The 17,302-nt window shown below is 37.4% G+C and overlaps 2 protein-coding genes across 2 annotated transcripts; one reads left to right on the top strand and one right to left on the bottom strand.

Annotated features, from left to right (window-relative positions):
• The first annotated feature begins 1,838 nt into the window (after positions 1-1,838).
• Positions 1,839-7,980, top strand: LOC145768810 (ets DNA-binding protein pokkuri-like). Its single transcript, XM_082580408.1, has 4 exons — positions 1,839-1,975; positions 2,517-2,739; positions 5,887-6,022; positions 6,405-7,980. The coding sequence occupies exons 1-4, from the start codon at positions 1,970-1,972 to the stop codon at positions 6,514-6,516; spliced, it is 477 nt and encodes a 158-aa protein (XP_082436534.1). The 5' UTR covers positions 1,839-1,969; the 3' UTR covers positions 6,517-7,980.
• Positions 7,981-12,120: 4,140 nt separating this feature from the next.
• Positions 12,121-16,951, bottom strand: LOC145768702 (intersectin-1-like). Its single transcript, XM_082580271.1, has 4 exons — positions 16,798-16,951; positions 15,803-15,958; positions 14,710-14,790; positions 12,121-14,277 (listed from the first exon to the last, which is right to left on the bottom strand). Exons 1-3 carry the CDS (start codon positions 16,891-16,893, stop codon positions 14,710-14,712), a joined length of 333 nt encoding a protein of 110 aa, XP_082436397.1. The 5' UTR covers positions 16,894-16,951; the 3' UTR covers positions 12,121-14,277.
• Between the last annotated feature and the right edge of the window lie 351 nt (positions 16,952-17,302).

Below are 17,302 nucleotides of genomic sequence, written 5' to 3'. Positions count from 1 at the left end.
CCGCTGAGTACTGCGCACCAGTGTGGTGCCGCAGCACTCACACCCGCCACATTGACACCGCCATCAATGACGCACTACGCACTGTGACTGGATGCTTGCGTCTCACTCCAACGGACTGCCTTCCCATCCTTGCAGGCATCCAACCTGCTGAGCTTCGCCGTAAAGGAGCCATGATTTCCCTTGCTCGTCGCGCACTGGACTCCGACCACCTCCTCCACAGTACACTCCAGCGCCTACCTGGAGGACAGCAGCGACTGAAATCAATACGCCCATTTGTGCCCGCCGCACGACAGCTTCTGAACAACGTTGAAGATCTTAGAATAAGTGCGGCACACTGGACGAACTACACATGGAACATGGAGTGGCAAAACAACACCTCCCGACTCCGTGATTTCCTACCCGACGTCGATCCCCACCCTCCGGGAATGTCCCTCGCAAGACTTGCGTGGGTCCGGCTTAACCGCCTACGAACCGGCGTCGGTCACTTTCGTTCAGACATGTGAAAATGGGGCCTGGCTCCCTCACCGGGATGCGAGTGTGGCGCCACAGACCAGACAGTAGATCATGTCGTCCATGACTGCCCAATCCATCAACCACCACATGGAACGCTTGGACTGAAGGCCCTGGATGACAAGACTGTCGAGTGGCTGATGACATCATGCCCAAACATATAGTCCGGAAGAACAGCTCATACGACGAAGAAGAAGAAGCTTCCTCTAATTTAGGGAAAGACGGGGCAAAGCGGAACACTTTTCGTAAAAACGTAATTTCAGCAACAGTGATTGTTGGATTTAGTTAATTTCTTTTTTAATCAAAAGCCTTAGTTGGTCAGCATATTTGGTTCGAAGATCAAGCGGAATCTTTCTACTGTTATAGTACAAATCAAAAAAGATTTTTTTTTAAATTGAGTAGGCCTACGCCCTACGGGTATAACATAAATGAATGCTGATAAAGATTTTACAATCTTGAAGGCTAAAAGAGTTATAAACAAAAACTCAATCAACAGAAGAACCACAGATAGCCTACAATCTAGACTTCTAGAGTCTCATGTTGCCCTAATGCACTGTCCCACTTTTCCCTAATACAGCTGTCCCACTTTGCCCCAAACTATAGCCTTTAGAAAATAACATCTCTGCTGACACCTGTAAAGTTTTAGGTAAAAGTTGCTTTTGTTACCAACAAATACTGCCTCAATGTCTAAGATAAAAACAAAGCTTCCAACAAATTCGCTTATGCTAACGAATGTGGTAGCTACTTTTCCATCTCTTATAACAAACCATGCCAAAACACATTTTACTTCCTCACGACACGCGTTGTGTTCTGCCAGTCGCCATTTTTTCACAGCTAATAGGCTACAGTTTATAGTTGCCTAACTAGTGCTTCTGGTTAGAGTGAGCCACAGAATACAAAACGTGAGAAATCGCGATGTCCCGCTTTGCCCCGTCTTCCCCTACTATAATACGTAACCAGATAAAACCTAGCAACGACACGATGTAGAAGCCTAAACCTATTCATTTCATTCAGGTGTTCAGATGCTTGATAGCCTAAGGATTACAATGTTACGCCGGTTATAGCCGAAAACGGCACAGTTATAGCCGAAAACGTTTACAAATTTGAGTTTATTTTTGTATATTATATGTTAAATACCGTGTCGTTGCTTGGTTTATATGATTAAGCTACCTCTACCAAAACCGTGGCCTAGTTCATATTTTTGATAACTTTTTCACTTGTCGCGGCTCCTTTCGATTCAGTTTAATAAATTTTGACCAATAGGAAGGCACTCACCGCACAATATAAAAGTCGCTCTCAAAACGTATTCCTTTCATTTAGTTGTTGCAGGACTTAGAAAAAGTACTGCTGTTCTGACAAAGTAAAGTAATTTTGTACGCGGCAAATTCTAAGATCGTGCCGACGCCAGGCCTACTATGATCATCTTATTGATGCTCAACAGACAGACTTCAGTTGACGGATGACGGTAATTTAAGCAATAGCTTGTAAAATATGCATCTGGCTGTCACAGCCTACTGATGAAAATTTACGGTATAGAATAAGTTATATATAGACAGGTGGTACTTTAAGTTTAGCCGAAGTTTAATTGTTAAAATCTTAATTCAAAAAGCTAATGGCCTACGTATTCCGAAGAACTTTATGTTTGTTTTATGAATTTCAATATTGAAATACTGTATTTGGTTTCAAGACAAAATGGGGCTATTCATATTGATTTCGTTTCGACCAAAAAAGGATCGTTATGAACTGCTCCAATGCCTCCCAAATAACAGGCTAATTATGAAAAATTGTTTTTTTAATGTCACCAAAAATTAAGGTAACAAATTGGAGGTTACTGTACACACTTTGAATCCAACCCGTAATGTGATACAAAAAAATACTTTTCCTAATTTTATTTTCAAAAAATGTTACCCTATTTGCTATTATTGGTTCTAAAAGTGTAATTTACAGTTGAGATTATAAACAGCAGATAGTCTTCCACAAGATAAAAATGCATCGTTGCTTTGCAGGCTCGAAACGGACAAAACACAATGCAAGGGAAATTCGGGATAATTGTGAAACCCAAAAAGTGGAGGAAACATTACCACGACAACGTAAAACGCAGAAGACAGATCAAGAACTGGGTGGCACAATTAATCGTAGAAGGGAAATTGGATGGAAGAAGAGATGGTACTCAGAAATTGAACCAGGGTGTTGTAAGGAAACAGCTTTGCTCAAGCAATCTTCCACCAGGTAGGCTGCCATTTTATTGATCTTTACGGCACGTGCTTTTCCATCCTCGAATATAGAATAAATTGTAATTTCATCACTGGTTATTTGCATTAAAGAAATATTCCAGATATGGCAATGTAGAATTAATTCAATAAATTTTGGGCAATCACATGCTATTCCATATAAGGCCCCGTGAAGCCTAATTTTTATGAACTAATACCATTATCCATTTTCACAAAACGTTTATATTTTAATTTGCTTGCCATCGCATAATAGCCTAATACACTTTTTTCAGCCATTATATTTGACAGCAAAAATAGTTAATTTCATTTTAATCTAACTTTTAAAAGATACAGCAACTTTACCTTATCGAATGCCAATTTGTTCACTCAAAAAAGTTTCAGAAAATTGTTGCATTTATCTAATTGCCCTGGCCACCAATCCGGTGCTGGATGGAACATAATCGTGACGAATGATTGCGTCATGTATCACGGCTAAACAGGCCTACCCTACAAGTTCACCACTATGTAGCCAGAGCGCAGAGTTGAACACGTTATCTTTAAAATAATTCATCTTAAAAATAACTAGAAATGACGCTATCCTGTGACGTTGAGTTGTTGATTAGGTGGGTGGAAGTGCATATCCTGGTGTTGGCAGGTGCAAAACTCCCATTTGTCCGGGTTCAGCCTGTACAGTACTTTGTTATTTACTTACAACTTCATAAGGACCTTTCAAGTGAGGATAATTGCCCTTGACTCGGGGATTTATTAGGGTAAAGCGTATTCTGTCCTGTTTATGTTGGGTTGGTTAATTTGGCAAGAATGATTTTTTGTTGTTGACGCAACGTTGCTTGATGTTGAGTTAATAAGGCAATAAGTGATTTTCTCTGAAACAGGATGTCCAGTTCGTCATCGATTCAAACTCACTCATTCAAGTTGTGTTTCCGTGTGGGTTGATGATGTCATTCACAGCTACAAATATTTTAAAGTTCTTGAGTAAAATATTACAATGCAATTTACATATCAAACAAAAGGTTTAAAAGTCACGATAGAATTTTGAAATCGCTTAGGAAAATTTAAACATCGATAAAACTGAATGCACAAAATAGGTTACATTTACTGTATTAAAATAATCATCATCATTAAGTTCCTTCCTCTCGTCGAAGGTTGGAGGCCATGAAGTGTCAAGTTTCTCTATTGTAAGATTTTTTTCTATTGTAATATTGTTATCAAGTTATGACCAGTCTTTACTAAATTATTGTTAGTCCAAATTCTTGGTGGTTTGCCCCTATTTTGTTTTCCGTTCATTTCTCCTTCCAATAGGACTTTGAATAGAATTATTGCGAATCCGGTGGCCAAAATATTTAAAAAAATATATATAAAATGACAAAATCAATTGTTAACAGTCCATCAAAGTACAGCCAAGCAATTATACTACACAAACATCATGCAGACCACATATAGTGAGAACTTGAGTAACAATTTCAAAACTGGAAAAGGTATGATATGCAAAACACATAGTGCAAAATATTGTCCAATTCTTTCTTTAAAATTCATGTTTATGTCTGGTGGTGACGACTTTACAGAGAGTAAACAGGAAGACAAAGGGTCCAATCTTTGTGTCTACGTTCAAGCATGCCAATGACGTCTGCGTATCTTTTCGAAGTACACCCACGCGCTCCAGGAGAGCGTCGAACCAATAACCTTTAGAGGTTTAGTCAGATGAATTCGCCACGCAGCAGATTACTTATATGATTTGGCTAATGGCCGTTTCTTAAAGCGTAAATACGATTAAATTCAAAGCATTTTTTGATAAATTTAACAACCTAAACTTAGCCTCACGATAAATTCAAGGTCGCATTCCTAGAGTTAGCTACGTTTTCTCTTGTAAAAATAAATGGTTTTCCATCTTTTTGTCACGAAAAGCAGTTTTATTGAATTAACTTCATTTCTTTGTTTCTGGTGTTTGTTTTACTTTGGATCGCTTCATCATAAAAGGCGAAATCGCAACGATAAGATTTTAGCCTTAATGTAAACGAATAATTGTTGACTACGAGTAAAATTATTGGTTCGCGGCACATCCGTGTTCGTCTTTTTTTCCTACTCGTTGTATTTTAAATAAATTCAATAGCCAACAATAAAATACACGGAGAGCCGAGATTTGCACTATCGCAGCATCTTGTCAAGTGGCCGTTTACGCCTAATCGAATTTTGCATCCGTATCCGGGTCTCTGGACTGGACTTTTTACCGCATACCAACATCATGACTCCACTCGTGTCGCTCGTGGTTTTCCAAACTGACTCTTGGGCGATTGATTTATGTAGCTACACTCAGTTTGAGAAATAACGAACGCTACGAATAGAGTCATAATGGTTAAAAAATTCCAGTCCAGAGTCTCGGGTTTGCAATCCAATGTAGGCCTAAGTGGCCTGTTTGCGTATAGGCTATGGATGTAAGCTTAAGATCTGCGCTAATCAAGACCTACATTTGCGTGATTGATTCATGCAATCAATGTAGGCAATGAGTAGCGCAGATCTAAATACTAATTGTGTTGCAAGCACAGTAATGCTTTTTCCCTTTACATGATAAATTACACAATAAATACAGTGGAAAAGAACCGAACTAAAATATTATCAAGGGAAAGCATAAATAGAGAATAAACATCAAAAAACGAGTCAATTACTATCTGAGGTGTATCGTATAAAGCACTTCCTTAACTTAAGCAAGCACTAGCTTCACTTAAGCTTGCTTCCACTATACATGCATTGGAATGCAAACCTGCAAGCTCTAAAGGAACGAAAGACTTGCAGGTGGCGGGTGTATTATTACACATGCACAATTGCACAGTCTTACGCTAAGAACGGGTTTTTCTACTAAAAAAGTTTTTTCTTACACTAATATCAATAGATATACAGCTGTCATCTGCGTACGGGTAATTGCAGAATAAATTGTAAACCACATCAAACCAAAATACTATGCTATGCAGGAAGTTCTTGTGTGGCTTTGTGTTTGTACCTATTTTAAAGGATCGAGATGAATTTAACGAGGAAATCCTGGTGGATGTAACGTGTTGTGAATATAAAATGCTGCGGCAATTTTTTTAAAAGAGCGTTGTAGGTTACAGTATTTGCCAAAGACGACAGCTAACAATTTATTGTGCGTTCATAGATCCTTTGATTTGGGAGCCGCAGCACGTGACCTTGTGGCTGAGAACACTGTCAAAACTACATCACTTTACCATTGACTGTAGCTTATTCGCTATGAACGGAAAGGGACTATGCTTGATGTCTTTGGATGGATTCAGGTAAATTGATTCAAATAGGGTCACTGCAGGCGGATAGCTCACTGGTCTTATCTTGACCAGAGACGAATGCTTGCTAAATTATATGAATGCAACATGAACACAAATTGTGATTCGTACCGATCTATAACTGCCCAGTGCCATAAAATAAACTAAACCTTTTTGTTTGTTGGTCATCTAAAATTAGACGTTTTATTTTTAACAATACGCGATAAAAATATAGGCTACATAGTACATACCAATGAACTAGGCCTACTAGCTTAGCAAGTGTCTTTTACTTTAGAAAAGAGTTGATAAAACTGCACTTCAAGAGTTTTAACAAGGTAGCCTACTTCTCTTTAAAATGTGCTACAGTCGCAACAAATATGCTGTTAATTCATTTCAGATACAGATCTCCAGATTGGGGTGCTGTACTTCACGCTGACCTTCGAAGGAAATTGCTGACACAGATTTTGTCTGTTATCCGCGAGAAATCGAACGGAATGAGCTACCATTGAATGTATATATGAATTTTTGGAAAAATATCAGCTGTTTATAGATTGGTTAGATCAACGAGGGCTTTGCTAATTCGGTCCAGCGGGTAGAGTATAGCATTGCGCAATTTGTATATGAAAAAAAGTGTTTGACGGTACTTGTTCGCGAAACAAGTGCAAGAAAAAGTAGCCCGTAGGTGTCGCCAAAAGAATGTGACACGTTGCAATAGAGCTGCGTGGTTCAAGGATGCCCACACGATAGAATAGACAGGTATTGTGGGCAGAAAACTTCCGAAAACAATAATCGACAACCAATTTACGAAAACAAATAACGTGAAGCTATTCAAAAAGATCATGTAGGATTTCCAGCTAAATTGGTATGGGCTACACGGATTTGAGACGGACACGTTAAATCCGGCCTTCGTCATTTCTTCGTAATGCTTGCACTTAAGTAAGCAAATTGACTTGAAGTGGCTTAGATTGCCTGTGATGGTGATGACAAATCAGCCAAACCAACAAACAACATAATTCATGTCGATTTTACACGCCACGTATTAACTGTCTACATTTATTTGACAAAGCGGAACATTGCAACTACCTTGATGAAAATATAATTACCTGCAATTGGAGACCTGAAAATTCATTAAAATCAAAATTACAACAAATAAACGATTGGGGCTACTCCATCACAGACTGGCCAGACTTTTGACGACAAAATTATGAAAATATGAACAAAAACAAAAATCAGCTCATGCAAACCGATAAATTTCTGATATGAAGCGATGCTTGATTGTTTAAGGAAGTCAAAGTTACACAAGCATACATTTATGAAAAAACTATAAAGAAAAACAATACTAAGCTGTTTCACTTTTAAAGCAGTTATTATATTTCTTGACATCATACTTAGGTGTAGTCTGACTAAATATTGAAGGTTAGAAGAAATGTAAACATTTTTACAGTTTTAAGCAACAATGGCAATAAAAATAAACACAAGACAGTAAAATAAAGACAAAAACCTCGCAAAAAAACTATCACCGTCCGTTCATGACGTGCATAAACGTCTTTTTATGCAAATATTACTGCTTCATTGCGAAAATGTATCAGAAGCGAGCATTCTGAAATTTAGACATATTATGCAAACTTTATGCATCCGTCAGTTGTGAAGCGCCATTCTCGTTGTTAGCTTTACACAACATCTACGTGTTTCAATATCATTCAATATCTTTAGAAGTTGGATTAAATTATAAGATCAGATTCTGACACGTTGGTAGCTCCAAAATTACATCAAATAAACATTTTAACTGTATGATTAATATAAAAATTGAAAGAAAATTTCTTTTTTGGAAATGTTGTGTTTTTACATTTCATATTGATTGTATATATGTTACGCAATGTGAAGTGCTTTTAACGAACACGAATTATTTAGAAGTGGTGCTTATCTGGTTGCATTGAATGTGTACACGTGTTAGCTCGAATACAAGAACAAACAACGAAGTGAGATTACAAAGAGACAAAGCTTTAAGGGCAATGCAGATTCAAATAGGATTATGTCTTTGTAGTAGGAGGGGAGTAGCATAAAAAAAGTTACAAAGGTACGCCCTTGTCTAGTTTTGTGCTATGATACCATATAAAGGCGTCAAAATAAATTTTGAGTGGTAATATTGCAAAGTGAAAATGGGGATAAATTTTGTATACAAATTTTAAGGGTTGCCAGATTATAAGCGTTCCTTTTGATTGCATATGCGTTTTTTGCTTTAGCGGCCGTTTTTTGGCTAGTCTTGAAAGTGCAGCTTATGTCATTATGCTGATGGTGGTATACTGGTATTCGTGCTTTTCAAAAGTAGCTACAACTCTTGACTTGACTTGTTTTTTTGGAAAGGTTTGCTATCTATTAATTCAACCCACAATTTTATTAAGCTATGTAGCAAAATGCACTATTCCACTACAGTATTCCAACAGATTAGTGTCGTATAAAGTAGACTCAAGATTAACCTAACATAAGGCTTTATTCACTTAAAACGAAACATCTGAAAACATAAAGTACAATACAATAAGATACTATAGCTTACGTATAGCTCACACCAAACCACAACCATCTTCACAGCTGACAACACTAACTGAAAGAGCGTCTACAACAAAAGAGAGAGAAACTAAATTAGGACGTTTGCTTTTAGCAGAAGTCGTGAACAGCAAACGGCAAGGAAAGGAGTTGATGCTCAAGGCAGAAACTGTAACAAGAGTTGTTCCTCTCATCACAATTAGGTCTATATTACTTCGTATGTGAGTGTTAAACAAATGGGTGTTAATTGCTGTATTGGCGATCTCAATGTATTCCGCCATAACTTTAATTCAGCACGCGGGCGGATTCGTCGTTTTCAACGTTGTTTTATGGTTGACGTCATTTACGATCTCCAGCAGTTAATCTTTTTGCACAGACATTCTAGATTTTCCTGGTTTGGTAATAAATGGGTCGCGAATCTATTCCTTTCCTGTTTGTGAGTCGTTTTTACTTGGGAGGAGTTTTGTACGGCCCGATACCAAATGATTCACTGACCGTTACCAGTCCACAGTCCGGGGGAAACATTAGACCAAATACTTAGAATTTTTTGTTTTGGTTTGATAAAGTTTCATATTTACAACATTTTTTTTTTTAAGAAACAGATAATGTTGATCCGCAACTACGTAAATACTTGAAAACTTTCAATTATCTTCAAAATTGGATGGTTTCAAATAGCACTAAGCAAGTACATTTTTGTAAACAAAACAAGAACTAAAAATAGTCGAAAATAAAAATCGGGTCAGAAACTGGCAACACTGGTGTGATTCTATTGCCTTACAAACCTTGCAATTTGGGTGTTCATTAAAGTGTGTTTTTTTTATGAAAAAAATGACTTGTTAACGAAAGTTATTAATAGATCACAGCACAAAGTAAACAGGAACATCAGTAAAAAAATTACCCTCCCCCTATCTAAGACACGTGATAGTGGAGCAATTATAGCCTGGCAAGCCGTACGCTAAATTCAACAATTAATTTGATGTTTTGGGAAACGCGCTTACGCTTTGACGACTTCTTTCCACCGCAGTCCTTCGTTGACTCCCGTGCATAACAGCTTTGCTTTTTCTAATGCTTTGGTTAAGTTATCGCGGTCGGGATGGCCCTCGGAGGTGTTTTGAATAATCTACATGTTGCAAGAGACATTACTTACAAACCTCGTTTATAGTATGATGTTACTCAGCGTCTAAGCTACTTTACAGTGTGCCGGTAACGTTGAGAATGTGCCGGTAGCCGGCCCTGCGTCAGCGATTCAATGCCTCTACAAGTATGCGAAACTGCCAGGATTAACCGGTCAGAGGCTATCTCAGTCCGAAAATAAACATTCAAAATCAACCCAAACGCAAAATAAAAAAACATTGATGAATTAAGTGTTACGTCGACGCAATGAAACCGGTGTGACCTCAGCCAAAAAAAAAAACTTACCAACTCAAATACTCGATCACAGTATAAAAACGAACCTTTTCAATCAGCAAAGGATACTGGGTGATTCTCTGCATGGGTTTGATCAAATAACTACAGACAGGTAACCCTTTGAACACATTTCTCCTTTCGCAATCCTACATCAAACATTGAAGGTTCAGTAATAAACAATGAATAGTCCAATTACACGTTAGATATTCAATTACATATTTCTTTGTCAAAATGTTGTTCACGATAGAATAAGGGAATAAAACCAACGAAAAGGAAAAGGCGGCAAAACAACGATAGTTTAAGTTGTGCATAAAGCCTAATGCAGATTTAAGGTTTACATGCAGATGTAAGTGAATTAAGAACGGCCACGAAACCCAGATAGTATTTCATTGTTAGTCGAAAAACAACTCACATTGACAAATGTTTTGAACTCTTGGTAGGTAGCTAATTTTTCTTGCAAGAGAGAAAACGCGTGCAGCTGGCCATTGCAAAACCTCATATAAGGATGAAAATTTGGAATATGCTGGCACAAGATGTCGCCAACAAGCCACGACGAGCAGTTCTTCTCCATTCCACGACGATTGCGAAAGGCTCTGAATGTTTCAAACACGAGATAGATGGAGTAGAGCAGTATTTATGTTTCGCTGAGATGTTCCCAGCCCAATAAGATCGCGAAGTCGATTGTTATGTAATAAATGATGTTGAAATCAGACTGCTAGATGCGATTGCCAATATTTGTCAATAAGTTGATAAAATAAATGAAAATTAGCCATGCTTATTGCTTATCTGTGCTCAACATAAATGAACAAAAATTATGAGCATAAACGGCAAGGGCAGTGGCCCTCTCTCGCTGCTTATGTTCCATGACAAAAATGAGGCCATCTGCTCCCCTTTTGGCTAGGCTTCCCTAAAACAAAACTTTGATCACGCAACTGCCACAAATTATATGTGTGTCTCGCATTTCATCTGGGAAACGTAAATCGCACCAAAGAAAACACTAACCAGCTTTCACAAGTGTCTTACATGTAACTTTAAAATAAACGTTCAAGGTAACTAGGTCAAACAAGATCCAACCACAATTCACAAATGAAATGTGTTCAATGCTAAAAAACGTGACCAGGCCATTAAAAACTAACTCACTTGACCAACTCCTCGCTCTTCTGTATCAGCTCGTGCAAGTTCAAAAAGAGTGAATTGCATTCTTCGTTGCTGAGGATGTTGCTTCTTTTCAGTGGACGCAGGAACAGCTCATCTGTTAGCTGCAAATTCTGTAAAGTTATGGCAAGAAACGTAGATTCAAGGCAAAGTTTTGCATTCATTTTACAACAGGGTGAATTGCTGCAACTTACGTAGAAAATTACTGAATTTATCAACTTGAAAAGTCAAAAGTACATCCCAACGGGTAACCTAGGTTGTGCATATTAAAATCACCTTCAAATATGTTTGCTCGGAAGAAATGAGTTCCATCACGCGCTGTTGATATTCATCCGCTGTTGGATAAAAATTTTCTCCTGTGAAAAATATTAAACTGCTAAATGGACTATGTTATGATGCATATCATGCAACTATTTATATCTCTTCTACGCAAGTTCAACACCAGCAAAAACCTAAAAGAGTAACGCAAGTTAACTTTTAATAAAAAGTGAACAAGGATAAGAACAGCTGATAACATCGCGCCATTGTTATTCTTATGGTTGGACACTGGACAGGGACGTGGCCAAGGCGGGGCCTGGAGGGAGGGGCAATCGCTGCCCAAACTTACATCTTGCCCCCCCCCCACACACACAAAAACAGAAGCATATATATATGTTTTAATACTATTACAACGTTTCATTATCATTGTAATTCACATAGAATCACATTTTCCCGACCAACAGTTGCCTTTGCCCCCTAAAATTTTCTTTCTAGCTACGCTACTTAGGTTAGATGTGATGTACCAACAACGGATCATCCACCGATTAAGTAATTTGCAGATTAAGAAGCATTATCAGCCGACTATGTTTTTCCTTATGCACCAAATCCAAATCTCAAAGAACTCACCAGTTTGCATGTATGCTTCTGCTCTTGATACATGAAAATTGTTTGTGCGAAAATATGAGAATACAGGCAGTTTTTTCACTTTTGGTCTAACCGAATATTTCTTCATCAGGCAAGCACGCAAAAAAATCACTAAATTGTATTGTAGCTTTGCAATATTTTTCAATAAACAACATGAAAAACACTACAATTGATAATGTTTGTTATTCATATAAAAATTGAATATAAACAGCATATCAGAAAGATTAGAGAAGAAAGCGACAAAACATAACAAAGTGAGAGAAACGAAAGAATGGTCGATCAGAAAACAATAAAATGTTCCCCTCATGAATGAGGGAAAAGAAGAAAACAAGGAAGACAATAAAAAAGAAAATAATTGAGTTATATAGGAAGACCGTAAACGGATACAGTAAAGAATATAAGCAGTATATAATTTTGTATAACAACAACAAATAAAGCTTTATATTAACAATAACAACAACAATAGCCAATGCAGTAGAGCTTGATATAATTAATCATTACGATCTCATATTAAACATAGAAAAATGTTTTTCTATTGAAAACAAAGCTTTCAAAATTCAAACGAAATTGTAGCCTCCTATGAAATTTAAGTTAAAAAAAAAAAGATGGCAAACCTTCTGTGTCCGAAAAAAAAATCAGAACGTACCCTGACTGAGAAAGTAGCTCATCGCAATACTCGTTTACTTTTTTTCAGTTTTTTGAGTAAACTAAATTTGAACTTGTGCAACAACTCAAATATGGCTTCATTCCGTCTAGAAATACGTCACTGCAGTTGGTGAAAAAATGTTTTTCTGATCTCCATTAGTTGAATCTTAGCAAGCAAAATAAAATAGCTCAAAGTGTACAAATGCGACTTCAAAGCTTAACCGCAAATTAAAAGGCAGTTAAGAGACCATTCTTTGAGGTGGTTTATCGTTTTCAACCACATAAACACAGTGAATGGAATTTTCTGCACTACAGATTGTACCCTAACCAGGATGAAACACATTCATCTAAAAATCTAATCAAACCCACTTTTACACTTCGCTTTTAAGCTTAATTTTCAAAGTACAAAACAAAACATGTAAAAATAGTAGAATTCCGTGTCACAAATTCAAACTATACCAAACTGAGTGGCAATTCCTACCTGAAGGTGTCGTTTTAAAGTACAATGTAGGCCTAGCGCGTGCAACGTTAAAACCCTCGTTGGACAACCCCCAGCAGAAGCTCTACTGGCAAATTAAAAAGCAAGTTCTTATTTTTTTCATCTCGAACTAGTCAAATCTGAAATCAGGCCAACGTCATTTGCTGTTGACGGCATGGCTGCTGATAGAAAATGAAAATTTGATAAGCGAAAAACACTATAAAATACGCATCTGGCACAAAAATTCGTTTATCGATCTGTTTGAGATAGACAAATCCGAACTCTGCTTTAAGCTCCCAAGAACCAGTGAAATTCCATTTAGTCACCCATGTCATGATTTATGAGAGATGAAACAGTTACAGTTTCATTTTGAGCATAGAACAAGAGGAGCATCGCAAATTAAACCGAAAAGCGACAGAATTAATGTCGAGAAAAAATTTGAACGACGTGTACGTGAGTCGACCCAGACTGCAAAATCCTGTCGGATGACGTTGAATCAATGTAAAAATGACGGGTTTTGATGTCTGGGGAAAACGAATCATAAACAAAGGAGTGAAAACGGAACTCTATCAGAAACAAACACAACTAGCAAATAAGTTTTTTTACATCAATTTAAGGTCTGCGAACGTTAAATCGATGTAAAAAGAATAGATTTGCTGGCTGGAAAACATACGACAATGCTATTTCATCATACAATTATTGAAATTCATTAAAATGAAAATCAGTCCATAATGTATTCCAGCCAGCAAATCAGTCTTTTTACATTGACTCAACGGCTGCAGACGTTCAATTAATGTAAGAGACTGATTTTCTGGTTGGGGAGTATGTGACTGAATTGAAAGCAGCAATGAGGCTGCTACAAAAACTTTCTTCAACTGTTTTACAACATAGTGACATTTGTGATAAAAGTTTTGGGCAAGAAATTGAGAAAGTTCTTTTAAACTAATACGGTATGTTGTTAAGTTACTAATTTTAACACTTAAAAGTGCAATATAATATATGCGTTGCTATATACAGTAATGCTATGTCTGGACAAAGAGGCTGCTTTGCAAAACGTCTTCATAACAATAAAAATAACCAGTCTTGACAATTCTTGCGTAAGTGGACGTCTTCATAAGGAATCCTTTGGAAGTTCCATCTGGGGTGAAAGTAACTTTGTGTGAATTAGTAAATTATAAAGACTTTTAATTGAAAAATAGCACCCTAACTAATCAATCGTGTTAAAGTGCTGATTTGCAGGAAACCGTGGGTACTTAGAGTTGTATATATCTCAGGCAAAGCTTTTTGTGTCGGACTTGTTTGAAAAAAAATCAGACCAGTAACCGATTTCAGCCAGAAGTGTGTAATTTTGTAAAGGCCAACTTCTTTTTTGGCCATTTGACTTAATCAGCCATCAGGTTACATCGTTCTACTCAATGTACGCCAACTGCACCGATGGATCGAAGAGTTGAAACAGTGTGTGTGTCAATGTCTCGAGGTTAATAATTAATCTTTGGGGATAGATAACACAATTTGTCAGTCTATTTGTAGCAAAAACTGGTTTATCAATCTGTAGATAGCAGCTACTAACCTACAGTTTTTTTACACGTCCAGACATCAGTTTAACGTAACTAGCAGGAAACCAACCACAGTGTTTCTTCTTATCTGGAACCTGAATGAAATGCAAATCATTGTTTACAAGAGTACAGTGGTTTTCTTTGTCAAGAGTACATTGGAAATTTTTTTTGTTTGACGTATACAGGCTTACACCTGGTGGTTGAAGATTTAGATTAAGTGGACGGGAAGGCAAGGAAGCCAATCTTCGTGTCCACCTTCAGGCATACCTTTAAAGTCCTGCCAAAACACAGCCGCATACTGTTGACAGTCTTGAGCGGCGTCGCACTGGCACCCTTTCGGTTGCCGTTCCAGCGCTCTCACCACTCGGCTATGCAGCCATTGGGAAACAACCTACGACAATGTAACAACTGCAATACAACGCACGAATTCAATTATTAAACTTAAAAAGCATTAAATCTGCATTGTTTCGACGTAAGTTTAGGCTTTGGGGGTGACCGACCAAACATCCAATAAGACCTGTAGTAAAAATAGCAAAGTTTTTATAAGCAGAAATTTACTAGGGCTTTTATTTACAAAAAGTCATACTTTGCCCAAAGCGAATTTAACTGTGACTCAGTATCGTAGGCTGGGCTGCTGGTCAAGTGAACAAACACACGACATAAAACAATAATGTGTGCGCTTTGATCATACTCTATCAATACCAATTCTTAGATTTTAATTGTAAAGTAAAAAAAAGAAAAAAAATTGTGACAAACAAAAACTACGGTCGTGATGAACTTGAAGAATAAAACATTTCTCTTAAGCTTGCTGAGCAGGCAGCTCTTCACCAAAGTTCAGTGCCGAAGACGGCGACACTGGGCTTCTAGTGTTTGGGGAGCTAAACCAAACCGAACTATATTACAAAGTAATTCAAGACAAAACGAAATGAAGGCAAAGTAACTGTGCTTCAACATGTACCAGTACTTTAGATTGTTTTCAATACTCTCAGTGCTTGAGACCAGTGGCGTAGCGGGACTTTTTTTGGTGTTACGTTTTTCAGCAAATTTTAGTCTACTTGTACCGTTTAAAAAAGCCCTGGGAGCGATTATCCGAGTCTAGGTACCAACCTGCAGTTCTCCTTCCCACCACCCGCTCTCAACCTTCCTTCGAACCAACACGACCTGGCCCACCTGCAGGGATAATTGCTCGGATCCTGCAGCCCGGAATGCAACGATAACTGAAGCCAGCTCAGGGGCATTTGCTGAAGTCTTGGGTTGTGTTTGCTGCATAAAAACTATTATTGGTTTAAACAGTTTTTATCATGGTACTTTGTGATGGTGGTAGTTATTTTTTAAAAAATTTAAAATTTTTTGGAGAGATGAAGCAAGAGTTAAATAAGTTAATGATTTTTTTTCTGACTCACGACACACCAGCGTAAACAGATTGATAAACACAAACATAAACTATAAGTTACAGCGTTAATTGCTGGAAATAAGCATGAACAATTTAATATGAAAAGATACGACGTCCTTAAAAAATCAAAGCGTCGCACATGGATGTCAATGATGCACAGTTTGAGAATAACTGTCTTAAAATTTCATATCGCCTCCCTATGCGCATTGGAAAAGGACATTTTGTTGTCTGCTATGCAGTATACACTAACTAAAAGCATAAAATTTGCTGAGCAAAACACATTGCAAATCAGTCCTTCCGAATTTCAGTTCAAACGTGACGTTGACACTTTTGACTAAATATACAGCGATGTCTCTGAAGTGAAAGCTAAATTATCTTGAGCCTGGAGATGGTATGAACCATAGGGAAGAAGCACAAACGAGCAAATAAATTTAGAAAAAGGTAAATTTCAAATCTACGCTATAAAATTGTCATGGCAAATAAAATGTCACATTTAGCGATTATTAAAAGAAAGGAAAGTGTTAATAAAGGTTTCTCAGAAGGTATAAAAAAACACATTTCTTCATGTCAAGTACCAAATAAAAGTAATGTCAAAAAGAACACATCTACGAAAAATAATTTACAGCGTTATTAATGGTTTTAAACGTTAACAATTATTTCGAATTCATAAAAAAAAATATGAAAGCAAAAACATTTTAAAGTTTATTACTTTATTTTTGTGAAGAGTGACGTAATTAGCCGGAAAAATTCCACGTTGTCCGTTCAAAGTTCCGGTCCACCATTCACCATCACTGTTGGTTACCATTATGACGTCACCGACGTTAAAGGTAAGGTCTCCCTTTTGAGTGCCTTCGAAAGCGTAAGATGCCATGTAGCCTGATGGATTGAAAAAACAAAGCTTATCAAAAGTGAACCACACAACAACGAAAATGATCCGCTAAATTAGCTTAGACTACTGCTGTACTTGTAGACGAGTCTGTTGCATTCGGTGTATGCCTTACTACAAAATACTGAAAACAACAAGGCACCCACCAAATTGCTTCATGCCTCAACACTGATACTTTCTCCAGTCTACAGAATTTGGAAAATGGTGCTGATTTATAACGAGTGCATTAATCGCACACACCCAGAGTTGAGCCATCGTTGATTGGTCTTGCTAGTTCCTCGTTTGTGAGTTTATCGCTAGAGTTGCCAAGAAAAAAGTAAACACATTG

The sequence above is a fragment of the Aplidium turbinatum genome, chromosome 4 (assembly GCF_918807975.1).
Source record: "Aplidium turbinatum chromosome 4, kaAplTurb1.1, whole genome shotgun sequence".
NCBI lineage: Eukaryota > Metazoa > Chordata > Ascidiacea > Aplousobranchia > Polyclinidae > Aplidium > Aplidium turbinatum.
The sequence above is the reverse complement of the archived record's forward strand: the minus strand, read 5'-3'. Positions and strand labels throughout refer to the sequence as shown.